The sequence below is a fragment of the Ambystoma mexicanum genome, chromosome 10 (genome assembly GCF_040938575.1).
Source record: "Ambystoma mexicanum isolate Mex_15411 chromosome 10, UKY_AmexF1_1, whole genome shotgun sequence".
NCBI lineage: Eukaryota > Metazoa > Chordata > Amphibia > Caudata > Ambystomatidae > Ambystoma > Ambystoma mexicanum.
In genome coordinates this window covers 1,121,006,796-1,121,029,684 of record NC_090932.1, presented here as the reverse complement: position 1 = coordinate 1,121,029,684, position 22,889 = coordinate 1,121,006,796, and the positions used below count along the sequence as shown (strand labels likewise).

General features: G+C 42.8%; 1 protein-coding gene across 21 annotated transcripts in view; it reads right to left on the bottom strand.

Annotated features, from left to right (window-relative positions):
- Nucleotides 1-22,889, bottom strand: part of CAMK2B (calcium/calmodulin dependent protein kinase II beta) — a 1,630,344-nt gene that overhangs the window by 401,470 nt on the left and 1,205,985 nt on the right. For 14 of the 21 annotated variants that reach the window (XM_069618981.1, XM_069618979.1, XM_069618978.1 and 11 more), the window contains one exon: nt 20,268-20,312. The exons of the other annotated variants lie outside the window; for them this stretch is intronic. In XM_069618981.1, coding sequence (XP_069475082.1) covers nt 20,268-20,312 — 45 coding nt within the window. The remainder of the gene's footprint in view (nt 1-20,267; nt 20,313-22,889) is intronic. 21 annotated transcript variants of the gene reach the window in all.

The window sequence follows — 22,889 nt, the reverse complement described above, 5'->3', positions numbered from 1 at the left end:
GATTCCCAGGGACAAGGACACCAAGGTTTAGGCCAGATATAGACACCAGTACCCACAGAAGTCAGCGGCCATCTTGGTTTGGGAATTATGTTAAGCCTCACATTCTGTATATCTTGCCACACTGTCCCTCCATTCGTCAAATGTTCTCCCTTAGTTTCATTCATCACATACCATCTCTCCTTAACGTTCCTGCCTGCCTATGCTCAATTTTCCATATGCACTTATCACTTCTTACTGTCTGCTTTAATCATTGTAAGTCCGGTTCACGTTCCCTGTGATACTCTCATCCCATTCATTACAGGCTTCCTGTCTCTCCTTGCCGTGCTTCTGCTTTCCCCACATGCTTTATGACTCCCATTCTACCTGTGCCTCTCCATTCGCTGCTCCAGTCCCCTCTCATTTAACCCTGTTTCTCAATACACAAAGGACAGCTTCTAGTTATTCTCACTCCTTCTCGCACTCCCTTACGTTTTTACTCTGACGACCGGAGTCTCATCCCTTTCAAAACCTGTGTTTTGAAAGGGAGGAGACTGCGGTCGTCTGAGTAAAACCTGCTTACATGTTCACTTTACCCGTTCCTTCATCAGATACATTTTAGTATCCCATACCCCCCTTTCTCCCTTGTAGTTTCTTCTACCCTTCTCGATTTGGCCCTGTATTCATCATACTCTCTGGTCTTTCCTTCTCAACCCCCACTGTCTGTTCACAGGGCTTGACAGCATATGACTGATTTTTCTGTAGCCGAACTGGCCTGTCAAAGGGACCAGTGTACTGAGGATTCCAAAACTTCCTTGACAGGCCTGTCCGCTTCTACTTCAGGGGCAGGATGTGGACAATACAGCCCAAAAGATTGCTAGCCAGTTACACTGCTCCATGACCACCGCCAGTAGACGTTCATCCTTTTGCTTATGTATGTACATTGGTTTGTTCATTTATTGGGTATGGTATTGTACTCATGTGTATATGTTTTCTCCTTTTTCCTTTTTATATTTTTTTCTTACCTTCACTTTGTCAGTCTTTTTAATGTCTGTACTGTGTCTGTTGTAAGAAGCAATGTGTGCGAACCCCTCGAGATCTAGCTCTTAGGATCAAATAAAAGGTTTGTATTTGTATTCTGCATGCAGCCGCTTGCGTCATTAGGACATAATGATGGGGTTGCATGCCACTCTGCCAGGCATAATAGGTGGCTTTCAGGATTTACAAGCTACGAAGGATCCTTTGTTAGAGACCTTGCAAGTTAACACATTCCATGACTCCCTTTGCTCTAGCCTGCACTGGCAATAAGGGGCTTCTTCTCTTCTTTTGACTCTTCAGTGGTATGGAGCAGCAGATGACAAGTGAGGTGCAATGGGCGGGGCCACCATGCAGACCAGAGGGTGTGTATGTGTGGGCGGGTGAATAGTATCCAGCTCTCACTTGCCTGTCTCTGCTGGGTCGAGTGTGGCTTTGAGGATCTGGATTCTGGACTTGTATGCTTTAGAGAAGCAGCATTTATTGTATTCATATTTTTGCTAAATGAAGGCTGCTCCCATTTACTATAGCAGCTGGTTTTATGGTATGCCCACAAAAGCAGTTTCAAACACTGGCAGACACTGCGGATAGAGACAGTGAAGATACTGGCGATGAGCAGACAGGTGCTGTAGGCGCAGAATCTGTGAAAGATATTTCAAATTGGTGGGAACCAACCACTTAAAAAAAATAACTGGACGTGTGAAGACTATCCAAGGGTTTTGGATTTGCAAACTTTCCATCATTTGATGAGAAAAATGCAGAAGGGGTTGATGCATTATGTAAATTGACTGTGGACGCCAATTGTGGCTCACAGCAACTAACAACCATAAGAAAATAGATGATAATCTCAGTCAACATCAATTGAAAGTTAAAGCAGGCAAGGTGAGTAAGTTCACGAGAAATTAGCCTGTTTACAAGCTTCGCCTCATCTACACATTTGCAAGTAAGCATGATTATATAGACAAAAAACATGTCCTCCACTCAACAGCATTCCGACTTCAACAGCCTCTTGTTCGGACACAGAAACTTTGTGACATAAATAAGGCGGCCCAACAACTAAACACTGTAGGGTGAATTTCCACTTGAGCAACAGGCTAGACTAACAAAGATCCAGAAAAGAAGATGTACGTAGTTCAGTAAAAGAGCAGGGTGCCACCAGAGACAAAGAAGATTGGCTGCAAGCAAACTCATTAGCGAGGAACTGAAAACAGGCACCGACAAGACGCTAATATTTATGTATCGTCCCATGTCCTCACAAATTTTGAGATTAGTCTACTCAAGAAAGAAATGTCTGTCTGTCCAACAGCAAAAATAGATAATACAGAAAATAAGAATTGCCATTTTGTTTTGTCAGGAAACCTAATTAAAATGGTGATTTGCCATGCATCTACATATACAATCTCACAATCATCAGGGTTGATCATTACTAACACCCGTGTTTAAGGTTTTTAGATTAAAACCTTTATGAATTTGGACTATGCAGAGATAGAGACTGATGAAGTACAGGATCACACACCTTGGGGGTCACACTCTAGATATTCATGTCAGTTGTTATCCGCAGATGGCCGTTCGACCTAAGTCAGTCTTTACAACCACTTGACCCCTTGGCAGTACTATAGACACCTTTCAAAAAATACATGAGACAAAGTTCATTCTTGATCAGCAAGTTGCTAAAGAAAGGTGATATTCAAGATACAACTGTAGTTGGGATGAAGGTCTGCCACTCAATTCACATAGTAACAACCTTAATCTGGTGAGCAGGGAAGCATGCAAGGGGGACAATATGGTATTATTGATTTTGAATAGAGTAGATTATCTGAAGGCGGGGTTCAGACAGCTAAGCAATACCAAGTCGTATGTCAAACCTACTAGTAATCTGATCCCTGAAAAGGCTCAAGCATTACTTACACCTCTCGAAGTGTGAAATATCCATGGCCTGCGCATTGTAGAAGAAATGCAGTATTTGGAATGTACCAGTTCAACTACTCCAGCATTGTATATATTACCCAAAATTCATAAGGAATTTCGGCCTGTTGACCAGTTATTTAGGGCATTGGGTCTGTGACTAAAAAACGTAGAATTCATTGCTTTTTTCATCCTTATGTCACAGCCTTATTGGCCTCCATCAGCGACACTATGGATATAATATAATATCAAACTTCGATTGACAACCTTAGGACCCTAGATGTGAAGACCTTGTATATTTCCATCTAACATGAAGAGGATATCTTGCAAGCTAAATCATTCCCAGATTTGCGTTTGGCCTCATAGTTACTGATCAAGCTCACCCTGAAAAATAATGCATTTTTGATTGGTAGCGACTATTACAGACAAAGGTGCAGTACAGCGATGGGGGCTAAATGTGAGCTCTTGAAATACAACTTATTTATGTTTTTAACATAATCATTTTTGAAACAGGGGCACCACAAATTATTCAGGACACATAAGTATATGGATATGTTACATAGATTATGTCTTTATGATTTGGAAAGGATATGAAGATTCCATACAGACACTTTTAAGACATCATGATAATAATTGCAATCATGAATTTATAACCCATTATATCAAAACCAGCACAGTGTTTCCAGATATGTAGATTTTAACTCGATTGAGAGCATGCTATTTAGAAAACCTACAGCATGCAATTTCACATTACTGTCCACCAGTACACACTAATCCAATCAGATCAAGGGTATGTAACCTTTAGGGAATTACTCTGGCTTTGTTGCAAATGTAGTCAACAAAGTGGATTTAATATGGAAACATCTGATCAGATGATACAAATAAAGGCCTGAAAGACACATACTTGGAGCGGTCAGAGAAACAGAGAGAAAGTCTCCCTTTATACCTAAACAGAAACATTAATTCTAATTCAGAGAATACTCAGAGTGGTGAAGAGATTATTAACTTTATCAACATATTTTCTAGCTGAGTGGTCAATTGTGTGGCATTACAAAAAAACATTGCCATTTGTTTGCTCTGGACAAGGACTTGAAAAACTCTTATTTGATATAATTTATAAAAGGTACCTCACTCTATTTAATCATCAATGTTTCAGGGAGATCAAACCACTCCCCTTTGAAAATACCACTTGGTTGCCTCCATTCCCTAATGGATTCTTCACATGCTGTAAATGCAGAGTATGTAAATATGGCAATCATATACAAATCTCATTAAAATACAGTACCAACAGAATGCATTACATTAAGATTTTCATCAATTGCTACTATAGTTTTCTAATTACACTGTAACTGCGTGAGAGTCTGAATACATATGTGGGCAACAAAATTGGACTGTTAAAGGTAAGAATTATGAAATATCGGCTTGCCACTAGAAAACAAATTATAGCCATTCACCAGTGGTGGTTCATGTTCAAGAAATCAATTCAGGGGAAGCGGGGGGCATGTGGTTTAATGGCATGCAGCACATCCCAATGCCAAAATGTAGTGATCGTATTGTGGAAGGTTGTTGGATCTTGAATTACAGACTGTGGAACAGGGTTTTAATAAGGACAGGGATCTGCAGGTGTTTTTTATAACATTGATTGCCCTGTTCATTAGCATTACGTTTATACTTTTTTCTGTGTCTGCATGCGTTTCTGCTATTCCCCTCTAATGTTTAGGACTGTTTCTTAGAGATTCTTCACTTTTGAAGATTACCATTATGAAATATGCGCTTTCTGATATATTTATCTACCATTCCACTTGAAATGTTAGTCCACCAACTGAGGATGTTGTCTTTAACATGCATTTCATCTCTTTATAGGGCAGCCATATCCAATATGTATCAGTGTGTTTTTAACATAGAGTAGGAACATTGATCATTTTGCGAAAGCATATTGGTTTGTTTGTTAATTGGCTTTGATGTTGTACTCACATGCATTTTTTTACTGTTTTTCAGTTTTTATTTTCCCACTTTCATGTTTACCAGTCTTTTTTCATTTCTTTAATCATACATCTTGTAGTACTTTCGAGCTTAGTAGTCCATCTTTTTGTTTTAGTTGTCATTAAGACTGTCTTTTTAAATACTGTTTGGCATGGAATGAGCTTGTCTTTGGATTAACCACTGTGCGCAAAAAATGTTGTGATCTACCTCATAGTATCGGGCGCTGTGCCTCATTGAGTCGTGGCCCTCAGCAGCAGCTGTCCTGTCTTCGACGGTGATGTCGATGCTTGTATAAGTAGCTCGTGTGGCCACCGTGGCCTCAGTTCTAGTTCTTTCCCTTCCAATGCTCAGCCGTCTCAAAGTGGTGACCCAGACATTGAAAGAGAGGAAGGTGTAAAATCACAGAAATTCTCAAAAACTAAGAGGGGAAGGATGGGAGGGCGATGAGGATTACGTGGGTGGAAAATCCAGTCGAAAGAACATTACCAGGGGTAAGTAATTGGTTTTTCAAATGGATTGTGTCGTCCCACGTATTCCTCATCTTTGATACACTCCCAAAGCAGTATGCATAAGCAGGTGGCCACAGAAACGTATTGTTAATTAATGCTGTGAAGTACAGCCTTGCCAAATCTGTCCTCCTGACCTGACATAGAGTCCAGACAATAGTATTTCCTGAAGGTATGCAAAGAGGACCAAGTTGCTGCACTAAAGATGTCTGGTACGGGCACCCCTCTTTGAAGAGCCAAAGAAGTAGCCACTCCTTGGGTGGAATGCGCTCTGAAATGCATAGGATTTTCTAGGGTGAGATGGTTTCTCTGGTAACCGCTTGTTCCATATTGTGACCTGAATAGCCCACAAAGAGCTGTTAATCTTTTTCATCTTTGCTGACCTTGGACATTCTGGAAATATCAAAGCTTAAGGCCCTTCTAGGGTCTAAGCGACGCAATCTTTTTTTTGTTTTTGTTTTTTTGTTTTTTAAAATGTTTTTTGGTTGTACTTAAACACAAGAAGTAATTTAACCATTTCAATTAATGTTATTCTTTCCACAGTACATTAAAAAGAAAAAGAGGAGAGTTCCAGGATTTCCTCACCTGAATCTTTCTTCATTTAAAAACAACAACACAATCTTTACATCAATCTCATTTCAAAGAGTAAAACAAGAGCCCAGGCCATCAATGTGTGTCTAACATCTGAGCACTCTTAACATCAGCCCAAGAAGTCCAAGATATCAACTCATTCAGGCACCTTAACACGGTTTACCACAGCTTCTACACATTTTAGCACCACTAAAAATAAGATTGCTCTCTCTCCCAATATCCACTTGCACCACTGTCTGTCCATTGATGTCAACTGATAGACCTGATGTTCTTGCAAAAAATGTGAACGCAACTCTACAAGGGCTGTACAGGAAGTGACAAGGCATAGAGTCTCAGCCTCCCCTAGCGGCCCACAATATCTACAATGAGAGTCTTCTTTGGAGATTTGTTTTCTTGCCAACTCAATCTCTCCTGTTGCCAAGATATTCAGTCGGCACCCGAGTAGCAAATCCTTATAATGCAGAGATGGACATTTCAGGAGGTACAAGGGCGGTTGATTCAGGCCCTTTCTTTCTCTTCCCAAAGAAGGGTCTCCAGATGTCTACATTTCTTTGCCTTATAGTTTCAACCCAGTCCTTTTCTTGAAGTTGTTTTTTAATTTTCCTGGGGTTAGAGATGACCTCCTCCATTACCACTTCTCTCTCTCCTAGGACTGCCACGATCTTCTCCCACCACCTCAAGAGAGTCTTGTCTGGAGATCTTTCCATCAGCTTAAATATTTCAAATGGGGTCACTGGTTCTGCCAGCCTGCATTTCCTATAAAGTACAATAGATTTCCAAAGAGCTATCGACTCAAATGACTGCAGTCTAAGTTTATGTCTGATGATAGATATCGCCAGGGAACCAGGCAGTTTGAGATTTCTATGCCAAAACAGGCCCTATAATAGGTCCCAGAATTTCCAGGACATGTTCAAAATGCCTTCAGTGGCATAGGCTAGTATGGGCAACACTTTTTGTCGATATAATGTTAACATGGGTGAGAGCGAAAATTAGCAATATTTGCAAAATATTTTGGTACCCTGAGCCACAAGACATTTCGTCTTTGTGCGAAGGGAGAGGTAGGTTTTTATTAATTGTTACCCACAGATAGACCATACAGTCCACCATTACCATTTCTTAACTTCCTACGAGCAGACGACATGCTTAGGATCTTGGATTTTTTTACATAAATGTTCATGTCGTTGGCCTCGAGATAATTCTTAAACTTCTCAATTCGCCTCTGTAGACCAACTGGGGGTTAGATCCATAAACACCAGATCGTCTGCGTTAAGGATCCAGGGAATTGGCCGTTCCACCTTAAGTGGAAATGCCCTGACTGTTGCCTGTGATTCTCCCAGATCTGAAACATATAGGCTAAACAGTAGGGGGGCCAAGGCACAGCCCTGCTTCAATCCACAGTAGGTCATAATTTTTCTGGACAACGCCCCCATAGCTGATAATCTAATTTGGACAGATGTGTGGGTAAAGGACGCGGATAGCCTCCAGCAGGTCAGCTGGGCACTGCTAGTTCTTTTATTTAGTCCACAGCTTTTCCATGTTAACATAATGGAAGGCCAGTTCCAGGTCCATAAAGGCCATATGTATACAGGTCCTTGATTCAGGAGCTCCATGTTTGAAGACGCCAATTACAAAGAGATTGCGGGAGGTCCTCACGCCCCTCACCAATCCCGTCTGTTGGGGGGTCGAACCTCCATGCCTTAATTGACCAGGAGGTCAGATCGCGCAGCAAACCTGAGGCGAAGAGTTTCCCCAAAGAATCAAGAAGGGCAATCTGGCAATAGTCCTGGGGGCCACTACGATCACCCTTCTTGTAGATCGGGACGATGATGGCTTTGCGCCAAGACTCAGGTATTTATTTCTTATGTAAAATCTGGACAAACACCAACATAGCCAGCCGGCTCCACGCAGCAGGGTTTTCTTTAAGCAATTGATTGGATATGCCATTCGGGCACCCGCTCTAGAGGAGCTGAGTCCCTTAATCATACCCTCCAGATCTTCCCTCTCAATTTTGCTCGCACACTGTTGGGAGGCCTCTCCCACCTCAGTTCTCACTGGGTACCCAGGGTCACCGAACAACCGGGAATAATGGATGATCCAGTTGGACTTGCTCACTTGACCCAACATGTAACATGTTCTAAAGGTCCCCCCATTATTCAGCAATTCCCAGAGGTCCCTTGTGTTTTTATTACAAACCACCTTTAGCATTTGCTCTGCATCAGTTTGTAGTTGTTAGCTTCTAGTTGCAATAAGTCAATTCTTGCTGGATTACATTTTTCTCAGGGTTGCACGTAATTCTTTCTTAGCCCTATGTACCTTAGGGTCGTAAGCATCTTTCGGTGAGGGCCCTAGCTTTTTACTCATTTTAGATGGAACATTGAAACTTTTAGGGCCCTAATGTATTCAACACACGCATTATCCTTTTCAACTGTAACCTCATATAGCCCATAAATGATACTAATCTCCTTCTTACCAACCCATAACCGGTTCTTAGCCCAGGTTGCTTTCACCAACCCCATTTTCTTCCTTTCTTCAAAATTCTTGCATACCCCTAGCGCAATAGCAACTAAATCATGGTCGCTAAGGGACTGCTTGATTATTTGAAATTTAGTCCTGGCCCCTGCCCCATGTGCAAGACCCCAGAATATCTCCCACTGTCTGGCCATTAAGCATCTGTCGATCTCGGATTCTAATCTCTTGGAACCACTGTAATGTTCTTCCATCCAACTCACTCTCTTTTTAAGGCCGTCCCCTCTCATCCAACAAGCGTCACATTCCACTCCTCCCATTCACGCATAACCTGATTCACCACTTTTATTATTGATTCAACAAACTTAACTTCTTTTCAGGAGTTCACCCTCCAATAGACATTCATTAGGAGGAAGAATTCCTGCTTTCCAGACGCTGTCCGAATGAGTTTTAGCACCTGAAAATATGGATTTGGGGTTTCACGGCTGACTAAAGTGAAACCAGCATCCACTTTTATCAGGGTCAAAAGACCTGAGAAGGGTCTTCCCATAACCCCCCTTCCTGCTGGATTAAGAAAGGGTTCATATCCTTCACAAGAAGGAATCGTTCTGAGCCATGTCTCCTGTGGACATAATATGTCATATTTGCTCAAGTTCCTTAAGGTTGTCCGTGAATAGTGGTTTAAACCCTCTCGTATTCCATAATCGGATCCAAACTGTGGAGACTACGTCATGAGAGACAGTGTATTTCTGGCTACTGCTGGCCAAAGCACCAGCCAACCAGTCCCAGTTTGCCTGATCTTCACTATTTTGAATTCCGGTCCTGCTCATTGGACTGGATTTCCAGACGAGGTTGCTGCTGTCGACTGTAAATTTTAATTTAATCAAGTCTGCTTTCCCAAAGGATTCTGCGAATCTCGGGCAGCACTAGAGGGCAGTGGTACTTTAGGAGCCACAGGCGGCTGTAAGGCACTTTGTCTCAACCAATCGGCAACCCTTGCTTCAACTAAGTCTCTTAGCTCCCACAGGGGCACCTCAGTTCTATTTTGCAACGGTGACTCCACCAAAGAGGGGCATCCTACATCTCGGAAATCTCTTATATCGTATCCCAGTGGCAGCAGCTTTTCACTTTGCAAGAATATTAAGTCTTTCACCTCCCTGGATACTAAGTGGAGGACTACGCAGTCCATCTTCTTTTCTGATACAAATTACACCACTCTGATGTCCTCGGTGGAAACATGGCAGAGTCCTGGAACGTATTGGAAGAGGTTCATCATGTTACTACGGTTCAGAATCGGCACTTTTACGCCGTTCACAATTCGCTCCAGTTGGATTTTGCATACTTCCTCCTTCAAGGCTTTAGGCTTAGCTAGGTTCTTTATATATTTGGGCCTGTTGTTACTTGTCTGCGTAGCACTTCTAGAATGACCCAGTAGATCCTTCTTCTGTTCCATAGTCACAAAGACTTCTTCTGATGGTTTAGGGTGTGTTTTCTTAACAAGAGTTCTTATAGCCGACTTCGGCCTCATTAGGGGGTCCAATTCCACCTGGTGGCCAGTCTTTCAATTTCAACCCACTCTGAGCGAGAAAGGTTGTTCCAAGCATTGTCATCCTCCTCTTGATCTATGACTTCCAGCAGATCATCACTGAGGCAAGGGTCATCAATTAGTTCAATATTCTCCTCAAAATGGTCCTTACTCAGGGCCAGTTGTAGTGCTAGTTGGTTCAATTTTCATAGGGCCACAGCTGGCAGTGTCAGCTCTTTCTTCGATTTCTTTTGGGACTGTCTTATTGAAAGAGGTGGAGGGGTCCTTAAGTTAGAAGGCCCTCGATCCATTTGATTTGTTTTTCCTAATAAGCACTTTTTACTTTTTTTCCCCTTTACTTGGTGTATTTCCTTTACATCTTTCATAGCCACTATGGCTTTCCCTGTAACGATGGAGAACATGTTTCCAACTTCGATTGAGTGTGATCCTTTAGTCCGTGGGTAGCTGAAGCGTCCAACACTATAGGATCTTGCTGGGGACTTCCTGTGACTATTATTAACTGAGTAGGCATCTGATCTTTTTCCCAGGTCGCTCTCATCCATTTACAGTCCTCAAGGATAGCTTCCATTAGCGTTGCCCTATCGTTGATTTCCTTCTTGCCATATCGCAAAGGCGATATTGCCACTGTTACGAGGTTTCAACCTCTTTATTGAGGCGTTCCTCCACTTTCATTGCCAATCCTTCCAAGGCACCAAATTTTGACTGAAACATTGCGATCAAGGTTGCCTGGTCTTGCATTGAATCATGGATGGGCTCATAGAGTTTTGTAAACAGCACCAGTGAGATAGAGAGGGAGACCAAGATCACCCTCTGGAGGTCATTCAGATCTATAATCATAGGTTGAGTTTTCACTCGAGCACTCAGATTTCCCCATACAGAGTCATCGTGGCTTGACCCAGAGGAACTGATGGAATCGCTATCAGAAGACTTTCTGTGGCCAGTGAGGGGTTGCTGGAAACGGGTCTTCTGCGCCGGAGGGAGAGTTGTCGGAACTGGGTAATCCTTTCCGAATACCTCTTCTGTTACTTTCACATCCAAACTACTTCAAGGGGGATCACCACAGGGGCTATTCTGTGTTTGTATTATATTCAAGTCCTCTTGTGACAAATTAGCTTCTAAGGCCGAGAGCCTGATCTGAACAGAGGCAAGACTCTGTTTTTTTTATAAGAAATTCTTTCTGTTAGATCATTAAGGTCACAGGAGAGTTGAGCAGCGAGGTCTGAATTTTTAAGTGTACTAGAGAGTGGCGGAAGCCAAGTGGCCTCAGCCTACGTCCTGATATTAATATGTCACCCTCCGGTTCCTAATTATCCAGCCTACCAGCTGATGATGTATGTCTGTCATCATTTACCGGCCCATCGTCGCAGGTCTTAGCCTCACCCAAGATTTTGTTGTCGGATGTTACATTAACAACTTGGTTCATACACTCACCCAATTTTAATCCTCTCAGGGCTTCAGTCTACGTTATGTTCATTTTCCCCTTTGGATGTTTCTTATGGTCCTCCTTAGAAGGATGAGGAGGTGGATAAAAGGCAGGAACACTATTTTCTCTGCTAAGTGGAACTTAGATACCACTTATGGTAAGAAAGAAGGACTTACCCTCAAAACCACCATGTCCTTAAAAAAGGTAGCAAAGGGTGGTTTAGCAGAAAGAGTTTGAAGCTCACTGACTCTGCGAGGTGATGTTATTGCCGTCGGAAGAACAAATTACTTACGCCTGGTAATGTACATTCGACTGGATATTCATCCCATGTATTCCTCATCTTTGAAATATTCGTAAGTCTGCTTGCAGCTTTGGAAAGGTTTTCATATTTTCGGGCGCTGTGCAGCATCGAGTCATGGACCTTGATGGCCTCTGTCCTGTCCTCGACCGTGACGTTGATGCTCGTATAAGTAGCTTACGTGGCGACTGTTGCCACAGTTCTTGTTTTTTCCCTTCTTGATGCTCATCTGTTTTTAATGGGTGAACCAGACGTTGAAAGAGAGGAAGTTGTAAAATCACATAAATTCTCGGCAAGTAAGAGGGGAAGGATGGGAGGACGATGAGGAATATGTGGGAGGAACATACAGCCGAAAGAACATTAGCAGGGGTAAGTCATTTGTTCTTCGAATGGGTTGTGTGCTCCCACGTATTCCTCATCTTTGATACACTCTCAAAGCAGTCAGTTTAGGAGGTGGCCACAGATAATTTTTGTTGATTGATGCTGTGGAGTACAGCCTTGCCAAATCTGACTTCCTGACCTGACATACAGTGCAGACAATAATATTTTGCTGAAGGTATGCAAAGAGGACCAAGTTGCAGCGGTACAGATGTCTGGCACAGGCACCTGTCTTTGAAGAGCCAAAGAAGTAGCCACTCTTTGGGTGGAATGCGCTCTTAGGCCATTAGGTAAATCCTTGCCAGCTAATGAATAGCATTCTGAAATTCATAGGATTATCCAGCGTGAACTTGTTTGCTTGACAGCTAACCCCAATTTATTACCTGAATGACCTATAAAAAGCTGGTCATACTGCCTGACCTTGGACATTCTGGAGATGTACAAACTTAAGGCCCTTCTAGGTTTTAAACAGTACAATCTCTCCCCCTCTTTAGAGGTGGTGGATAAAAGGCAGATAATAATTTTTCTTTACTAAGTGGAATTCAAATACCACCTTAGGAAAGATGAAAGTGCACCCTCAACACTACCTTGTCTTTAAAAAGGGTTGTAAAAGGTGGTTTAGCAGAAAGAGCTTGCAATTCACTCACTCTGCAGGCTGATTCTATTGCTGTCAAAAAGACCATCTTAAGGGTTAGCATTCTTTGTGGACAAGTAGATGCCTTAACACTAAGTTAAAGTTACAAACTGGTACATTAAAAGGGACCAGGGGAAAGATGTTTGTTAATCCTTTTAAGAATTGGATTACAATGGGCACCTTGAAATATGAGCCTTCATCAGGAGAACGGTTGAAAATACAAACCTGCCCCAAGTATTCCTTTACTGTGACCTGAAACCCTAGTTGGGCTAGACAGAGCAAAAAAGACAATACTTTATTGGTATTAAATGTAAAAGGATCAAATCTCTTTTCCCTGCACCAGCTGCAACACTTGTTCCAACAGCAGTGGTACAGAAATTTTGTTGCTGGCCTTTCAGTGCAAAGCAACACCTCCATTACGTCCCAATCTTTTTATCTTACCATTTCAGAAACTAGGCGTGAAGAATCAGAGTATTGATTTCTGGATGAAGGAGATCTACCCTTTCTTAAGGCAAGTCCTCTGTTTAGGGAAGAAGAATCGAAGGGCAAATGTCAATAGTCCAGAAGATCCAGGTACCACGTTCTCCTGGCCAAATCGGGAGCAATCAAGATAATGGATTTCCCGAACTTCTAAACCTCCTGATGACATGAGGAATGACGGGGACTGGTGGAAACACATACAGAAGTGGACATTCCTAGTCCACCACAAACACGTCTCCTAGAGCTCCTCTCAGAGAAAATTCCCAAGAGCAGAATAGGTTGCACTTCCTGTTGACACTGGTTACAAACAGATCCACTTGAGGGGTTCCCCAAATGGCAAATATCTCTAAAAGGACTTCCTCCACCAACTCCCACTAGTGGGAGATAGTTGTTTGCCTGCTCAGAGCGTCCACCACTATGTTATCTTCTCTGGCTAGATGAACTGCCAGCAGAGAGATTCCTTCTCTTAGTGCCCAAAACCAGAGCTGCATAGCTTCTCTGCAGAGAGGCAGTGATCCTATACCCCTCTTCTTGTTGAGGTGGTACATGGCCACTGTATTGCCTTATCAGGACATGTTCCCACTGTAGCAAGGACAGAAAAGTCATCAGCGCTAGCCTGATTGCTCTCAGCTTTAAAAGGTTGATGTGAAGTCTGGACTCCGACAGAGATCAGTGACCGCTGATTGAAAGTTTGTTCATGTGGCTCCCGACCTTGTGAGGGAGGCATCTGTCACAATTGTCATCTCGAGCCATGGTTGCCAAAAGGGTTCTCCTTTCAGCACATTCTCTTGGCATGGCTACCACAGGAGATCCTGAGCGACCTTGTTCCAGACCTGAAGAAGGTCTGTCATTCTGCCAGAGAACTGAAACCACTGGGATCTGAGAGTTCACTGGAGGGATCACATTCTCAAACGGGCTTCTAGAACCAGGAAAATGCAGGATGCCATGAGGCCGAGCAACCTTAGGAAGTCAAAGGCTGTAAGATACTGGGCACATGAAACATTTGGACCATCTGTGAAAGATGTTGAGCTATCAACTTGGGAGGGAGGGGCCTTTCCCAGAGGACAAGTCCAGGACTGCTCCAATGAACTGAAGCTTCTGTGATGGTGTCAAGTTGGACTTCTTGAAATTCAGGGAGAAGCCCAGCTTGTGGAGGAAATTGCAAGTCTGACTGAGATGATTCTGAGCCTGCTCGGGAGAACAAGCTCTGATCAGCCAATCACCTAGGTTGGGGAAGATGTGAATACCTTCGCTCCTTAAACTGGCTGCCACCACGACCATAAGCTTGGTGAAGGCAGAGGTGAGCCTGAATGGCAGAACTCGAAACTGATAATGAGAGCTACTACCTGGGAACCTCAGGTAATTTCTGTGTTTGAGATGAATAGGCACATGAAAGTAAGCATCCTGAAGGTTCAATGAGACCAACCAATCCTCGAGAAAGGGGCCTGAATTATCTGCAAAAGAGTTACCATCTTGAACTTGTCCTTCCTGAGGAACTTGTTCAAGCGTCTGAAGTCCAAGAAGGGTCGCAATTCTCTGTCCTTCTTGGGGATTAGAAAATAGGGAGACTACCAACCCTGATTCCTCTTTGCTGCAGGTACCAAATCTATTGGACCTTTCTCCAACTGGATAAAGATCTCCTGTAAGAGGAGCAGATCTGGATCCCTCAAGGATTGGCCTTTTTGGAGGACAATCTGGGGGTCTTCTTAAAAAGGGGAGGCAGTAGCCAGGGGCCACTATCTGCAGTGCCCAAGCATCGGATGTTATGCCCCGCCAACTCTCCAGATGCTGAGTGAGTCTGCCCCCCCACCACAGTCCTTTTAACAAAGGACTGAGAGGGGTTTTGGAGTTGTTGCTGAAGCTGAGGGCAAAGAAGGAGAGGCTGAGAGAGAAGCTTTCCCTTTGAAACCATGGGGAGCTATTCTTTAACCCATCTGCATGATCTGGCCTCTTTTCTTTGCAATAGATGAGTAAACACGAAACAAGTGGGGCCCTCCATCCCTGGGAAGACCCCTGGGGCTGATTAGGTTGTCAAATCGCTGCTCCCAGAGGTTTCACTGCGGCCTTGGATGCTTCCAATTCTTCTAGGCTCTCATTGGCCTTTGAGACGAAAAACTGGAAGCCATCAAATGGCATATCCTATAAACATGACTGAACGTCAGGTGCAAACCCTGACTTCCTGAGCCAAGCAAACCTCCTGGAGACATCACTTGCCACCATAGCCCTGCCAACAGGATCTGCTGAATCCAGGTCAGATTGTAGAGACTGACACATGGAAGCTTTGCCATCCTGCACCAGGTTCAGAAAACCTTCTCTCTCCTCCCCCTCGGGATATGGTCCAGAACCAAAGCTATAACATCCCACTAAGTGTGAGTATACTTGGCCAGGGCACAAGTTGCATTTATGGATTTGAGGGCCATGCTGCCTGCAGAAAATACCTTTTCCTAAGGCGTCAAACCTTTTGTCATCTCTATCCGGGGGATAGATGGATAGGCTACAGACTTTGAAGTTGATGTTGCTGCCTATACCACCAAACTCTGAGGAGTGTGGTGTCTGGACAAGAATGTTCTATAGAGGCAGCCCTTCATTTGTTGGTCAAATTCTTGTTGACCACCGGTGTAATATCTGGTTTTAACTAGATTCTAACTCCCTAGTACTTACCTAAGGCAGTGTGGAATGATAATACTGGCTCTCTTGGAGGTCCGCTGTCAAGGATGTCAGTTAGATCATCTTTCTTCAATATTGCTACTGACTTTCCGCATCCCAGATATTCAGTGACCTTTCCCATCACTGGTCTGTATGAGGGGTCAGAATGACCTGAAAGTGTGGCTAAGTCTGTCTCTGGTGCGATGTCTAAGACACCAGCCTCCTTCAGAGTGTCAATCAGATTTTGCATTCTAGATTAATCTGAACCAATTATTCAGGCACATTTTGAGTACCATATACATAACCAAAAGGTACATCCTAGTCTTTAAAATGGACCCCATGTTCCTAAAGAAATCAGCCTTATTCAAAGCCTTGAAAGACTTTGATCCCTCGACTAAAGGTTTCGAAATCCTCGAAGAGGCCAAAGGCTTCTACAGAGGTACTGTCTCTGAAGGGTTAGGTACCTGTTCCATCACAGGAGTCGCGGAGGAAGGCTTTGACTTTTCCTTGTGTCGAGACGAAGACTCCTTTGACAAATGTCAAGCAGACTTACTGGCAGGGCTCTTTAGAGTGCAAGTAGTGATCTCAGTAGACATTCTGCCGGTCTTAGCAGACGCGGTGGGCCCAGAAGCCTTCTTTGGCTCTTTTGGAGGGGCACTTTGAGCCGCCTTCTGAAAAACCTCCAGTATTTGAAGACAGAATTTTTCTCAGTCAGCAGAAGATGCTGAATTGCTTGGGAAATTAACTCGTCTGTCAGGAGAGGAGCCTGACGAAAACAACAGCGATCTAAGGTGTAGTTTCTTCACCTTTGTGTGATAGAACAAGGAGGACGAGTGACGAGATCTGGATCTCGAGTGCTTTAAGTGTTTTGTTTGCTTTCTTTCCGGGGAAATGTCCCTGGAATCGTTCGATGACCTTCTTTTTTAAGCAGATTTTACCAGCCATGAGTTTCCCGTCCTCTCCCTCAAGGCCTTCACTGTCATCGACTGACAGGAGCCGTAGTTGTTGACTCTGTGCTAAACACCCAGACACCACAAACAGATCCGATGTGGGTCCGTAATGGGCATTTTAGCCCCATAATCAGAATACCGCTTGAAGCCAGTCTTCGGTTTAGACATATTCGACTTCGAAGAAAATATGCAGAAAGAATTAGCTGAGGCAAAGAACTGTCCAAAGCGTGCTAAGTATGCGGAAAAAATGGAACTAAGGCAACAGTCGCCTCGCAAGCTACTTATACCAGCATCGATTTCATGGCCCGAAACAGGACGGAGGCCGTTCAGGGCACGACTCGATAACACACAGCGACCAATACTATGCAAAATGCTTCCAAAGCTGCAAGCAGACTTATGAATATATCAAAGATGAGAAAACGTGGGAGGACACAATCCATTTGAAAAATGTTTTAGTTTTCCTCTCCAGGATGTCACCCTTCTATTTATAGTCACTCACTTCGGTGTTCAATACATTTGATTTCCATGTAATCATTTGATTTCCATGTAATCAGGAGAAAATATCCACCAATGTAGCTTTTACTGTAATTTAAGCAATGTCTTAATTGGAGAAATTCTGAAAAACAACCTTTAGGAATTGTACTGCTTCCTAAAACTTCAACTGCAATGCTAAGCTCCTGGGTCTCTATCAGTGATTCTCTCCCTTGCTATACCTGCTATGAGAGAGGAACCAAAGATGTTCCCTTTTAAGCACCCCAGAAAACCCCTTCATGAAGCCGCGTCTCCCACATGTAAATGTGGAGTCTCCAGAAGAGCAGTTTGCTAATGACATCCTTCTCTGGTGGAGGTGTTCCCAACCTGGGAAGGTGTTTAGAATTATGTCTGCATTCACTTTTTGAATTATCAATGGTGAACGCCGGGATTTGATGCTTGAGGGGAAGGGACACCTGAGAGTGATGTTCTGATCCGTATTTTTGCATCTTTGATCATTCATTCTTCCTTTGCCTGTTTATTCTCGAATTTAATTTCCCTCCCCTTGCTTGTTTTTCTCTTCTTCATCCTTTTGGGAAGAGGTTTACAAAGGTATTTGGGCGGATGATGGTCTGATCCCTAGGTTTCGTGGATATACTCATGTCAAAATAACTGGAATGGCTCTGGCTTTCAACTCTACTGGTCCCCATTACATATTGTGCATTTCGAGAGACATATTTTCTTTTTGAGATTTACTTTCATAACTTTGTCGATCAATTCGTTTTAAAGGCCTGCAGTTTTTTCAATTATTGTACCATTAATATGTTTCAGTACTTAGCTTTGCACATGTCATAGCGCTTATTGATTAAAATATGCATGAGCATTGTCTCTGAGTGCATTCAACTGGACGTTCCATGACAGCCAGGCCTTATTCGTCTGAGAGTGATAACTGCTATAGTATAACATTAATAGCACATTGTCTATAGGAGGTACTATCACAGACATACCTCTCATATGTGCACCTCAACACTAGCTCATGCCAGTGATGAGAGATGACTAAACCTCAACCTAGGGTAGGTGTAATAACCCCAATTATGAAGTCGGAGTCTGATTCTGAGCTGTAAAATAAGAAAAGTGTCATTCCTCGATTTTTGGTCATGTTCTGTGTCTTTACAAATATAGGCACAGAATATGGAGCAAATAAGAAAGGTGTTGTTTCATCGAGTAATATCACTTTGCATATATTTTATGAAGCTCAGAATCAGGCACTGGAAGAAAAGAGTGACATTTAAATATGGTAGACCTCAAAACTGTATCTGATAAAATGAAGGTCTCCAACCGGGCCATTTTGCAACAGCATTGACTCTTCTACTGAGTTTTGATTGGGTGATGTAATCGGATGCCTGGGATGGCTTGGTCACAATGTCACATGATTCCATTCTCAATATTTGTCAGGCATAACATTTTAAAGGCTGCATTTATGCACAGGACCATGTGTCAGTGGCTGACAGAGGGGGATATTGATATTTCATTTCTGTTGCGCTCGTACACAAGTATTTCAGAGCGCGACATTGCAAGGGAGGGGAACAGGGGAGAACAAAACAACGATTTTACAAGGCCCAGTGACATTGAGAATGCGCAAGTGCATGGGGACACAAAATATGTAACATGAATTAACCCTTTTCCAAAAGAGCCATTTCAAAGATGAGGGGTAGTGTTTAATCGCCAAATAATTTAGTCCTTGATCTCTCTCTGGAGAATGATACATTTTTATTTCCTAAACAAACAAATGATTTGGCACACATCTCACAACGGAAGGAGACTCCTGTCTTTATGTCCTTTCAATCTTTGGCCTATTTTAGAGGGACAACCTGCGCTGAGAGGGGAGGTAAGCCCCACACCCATTTAATCCACACCCTCTATTTGAAGGAAACACTCTTAGATGGTAGAGAGGTGTTATGTGACAACATTCCCACAAACAGTGGACTGGCATGGGCTGGCTTGCATTCGGGGCATCCCCTGGAGTCTACAGGGTGGGCCACATACCAACCTCTTTCCAGAGTTCTCAGCAGATACAGACTGGCCTATCGACTAATTTATATAGAAATTAACAGAATTTCAAACAGGCTGCTACCTGAACAAATGTACAAGTACAAATGCAGTAAAATGAATAGCTTGAGATCCACAATTACATTGAATATCGAGCACAGCAGTAAATTAAAAACCATGTATTTAACTTTTTTTTATAAAGGGTGGCAAACTGGGTGAATGCCGGACATGTCGCTGGTTCTGGCCGACAAACATTTTACAGGTACCACCTTGGTAGAAAATCTCCTTATTTCCCTAGGCTAGTTCACTGCAGCACTGAGAGAAGTTCAAAGACATGCAAGTGCCAGATACTGGTTCCCACACCATGGTTCATAGTCTGGCGTTTTACACAAGTTTACAGATTCACCTTCTAACCTTCTAATGGATGCATCTATATAATGGACTGCCTCTAGCCTGGTGAGTACCCATGTAGACCGCCTCTCATTCAATTGTGGTGCCCTGTGAGTGACGGAACCCTCACAGAGTTCTATCTGTGGGATGTGGTGGTTTGCAACCAGTGACTGTCTCCTCCAAGCTCCACAGTGTCCCTTGGAAGGTGAGAGTTAGGATGCATGTTTCCGTTCATGTACAGCCACATCTCCTCACTCAGCACCTCTGGATCCATCCTTACAGCAGGGTTTGTCATCTACTTGTATTTCCGAAATAAAATAGTATTCAACAAAGCCTGCTAGGCGTGGTCACTGACATTTATTGTGCAGCAGCTACCAGAAAATTGATGCCAGGACAGAACACATCTAAGTTGAAGCACAACAAAGCAATAGAAGCGCGTAAATGAGCAAATAAAGTGGGCAATTATGTGATAGGTTGGTAACAACTTCTCCATAGAAATCGAGGCAAAGGAAAAGAGAGGGAAAGTGAAGATGGAAATACCTTAATGCCATCCAGAGGGTTATGGATAACGGTTGTTTGAGGCTCCTGGAACGGGAGAAAGAACGACAAGAAGAAAAAAACAAAGAAGGGGAACAAAAAATAAAAAAAACGGGAATGGGACAAAAAAAGAGGAGAAAGACACAACAAGTGAACATGTGAACAAGAGAGTGAAACAGGCAGCAAGATGAGAATGAAAAAAGGATAGACAAAAGAGAGATGAGAGAAAAAGAGAGCACGAGTGAGAGAAAAAGTGAAAGAAAGAAAGAGATAGAAATAGAAATATAGATAGGAAGAAAGAACGAAAGGAAGTACAGAGAAAAAGACAACAAAAGAAAACAGATAGGGAAATAAAGAAAGCAAAAGATGGAGAGAAGAAGAGAAAGAAAAGAAAAAGGGACACAAAGAAAGACAGAAGGAGATAAACATGTGAGGGAAGAGAAGGAAATAGACCAAGGTTGAAAGCAAAGGAAGGAGATTGTTAAGGCGGTAAACATGAAGAGAGGAAGTGGATGGAGAGAGGGGGACAAAGAGAACAGCGCAGACAGAAGGGGCCATAAATGGAAATTAAGAGGGATGGAGAAAGAGAGAAAGGAACAGACTCCAAAGGAGACAGGGAGACAGACATGGAGGAAAAAGGCAAAAAGTAATTAGTTCAGCGAAAGGCGAATGACTGAAAAAGAAAACCAAAGAGGTAGCGAGCAAAGAATTCAAAAAGAAACATGAATTTGAATAATGTGAGCGGAAAATTAGAACTAAACCATATGATCAAAACCATTAAAATTTCTAACATCCCCTGCTTCCTACCCACCAGCAGATTCAGAACAAAAAAGGGACATCTGGGCATGGGGAGAGGTTTCCCAATCTGAAAACATAGGTGGTCAGATAAAAAGGTAATGCAGTCTAAAGTCAAAAGAAGGCCCAGTTGAAGGTTATCCCAATTTGAAGCAAATGCGGCTCCAGGTCGAGGTTCCTTATGCCTAAGTTACAGAAAGCAGGGGCATAGGCTGACCAAATTAAATACAAAGGGAGTTCAGAAACATTTTCCTTCAACTTGAAGCCATGGTTTGCTTAGGAGGAGTTAACCATAATTTGAAGCTGCCTGCAGGAGTAAGTAAGAGCGTCTTTATGACCCAGGGGACCCAGGAAGAGATCACACACATTTTATGGCACACAAGGTCCAACAATAATTTACCCCAACTAGAAAGTGCTTTTAATGTCACAAAGGGACCAGGGAGACTTTACACAAATGTAAAGCACACACGGTGCAGAATATGTTACCATTTTCTGTTCTTGAATCACAGAGTGGCAAGAACGAGGTTACTTTAATTTTAATTTCAATTTACAGAGGATTTGGTGAATGCTATCTCAATTGGAAGCTGCAGAGAGTCTGGAAAGAGGTACTTGAATTTGAAGTCACAGAGAGTCTGGAAAGAGTTTACCCCAGTTGAAGTAATACACACTCTTGCAATAGTTCAGTCCATTTTGAAGACACCTGGAGAGGCTACCCCATAAGTAGCCATAGAAGTTACAGAAAAACATTATCAGAATCTAAAGGCACAAGGGTTTTGTGAATATTTTAACCCAGCCTGAAACCAAAAAAGGTCCCAGAAGTGTTAGCCATTAGTAACAACCCAGGAGCATATGAAGAGCTTACTAGGTGTGAAGCCTATGAAAGTGTGCCACTGAAGCCCAGTTAGCTAAAGTCAGGATATCTGAGCTTCAATCTGAATTTCTTTTCCATAGAGCAATGAACAATTGCTCTGTGATTGGTACACATTTTTCTTACATAAGGAATGGAACACATGTGTTTGCCTAAGTTTTCATGGGTAATTATTATGACTAAACACAGAACTAAATAATGTGCTCGATTCATTTTAAACTGGTTAGCAAGAATGTTGAAAGATTCAGAAGGAAAATGAACACTTCTCTTCCTCCCCAAACAGAATTCTGGGGAAATCATGCTTAATTGTTCATTACCCTATTTTCTTTTAAAAGCTATTGCATTGCATCTCATAATTTCATCCACGGATGCTAAGTAAGCCACAATTTCAAAGGCACAGTGAGCTACTGGGAAACATCACGCCCCCTCCAACTTTATCGCAAGCAGTTGTCTGAAGGAGCTGTGAAATAAAAGAAACATATGGTGGTCGGAAGGACTCCCTTAGGCCAGCTCCTCTGCAAAAGACTAATATGGACACCATGAATTTCTGTATTTTCAAAGATGTGAGCAATCTTGAGGATGTACTTTGACTTTGAGAATAATAAAAGTGTATTAGTAAAAGTGTGTTCCTAAGAGCCATAGAGCCACTATCGCAACTGCATTGACAACCAACAAAATATTAGCTCTTGAGGGAGAGGATTATGTATATTATACATAATCCTACTCTCTTGAGCACGGCAGTACGTCAGGCATGGCGGACCGTAAGGTGGTGCCACTCTTCCACCAGTAACTCCAGTTCCTACTGATCCAAGGTAACTCCTGCAGGAAAAAAACAAATATAGACTAATGTTCCACCCAAAAGAACCTGGAGACTGTATCACAAAAAAAGAGGAGGTCTTTGTGGGCAATCAATGGGCTTACTGTAATTCCTGCACAGACAAGACCTATTGCAGGCCAATAAC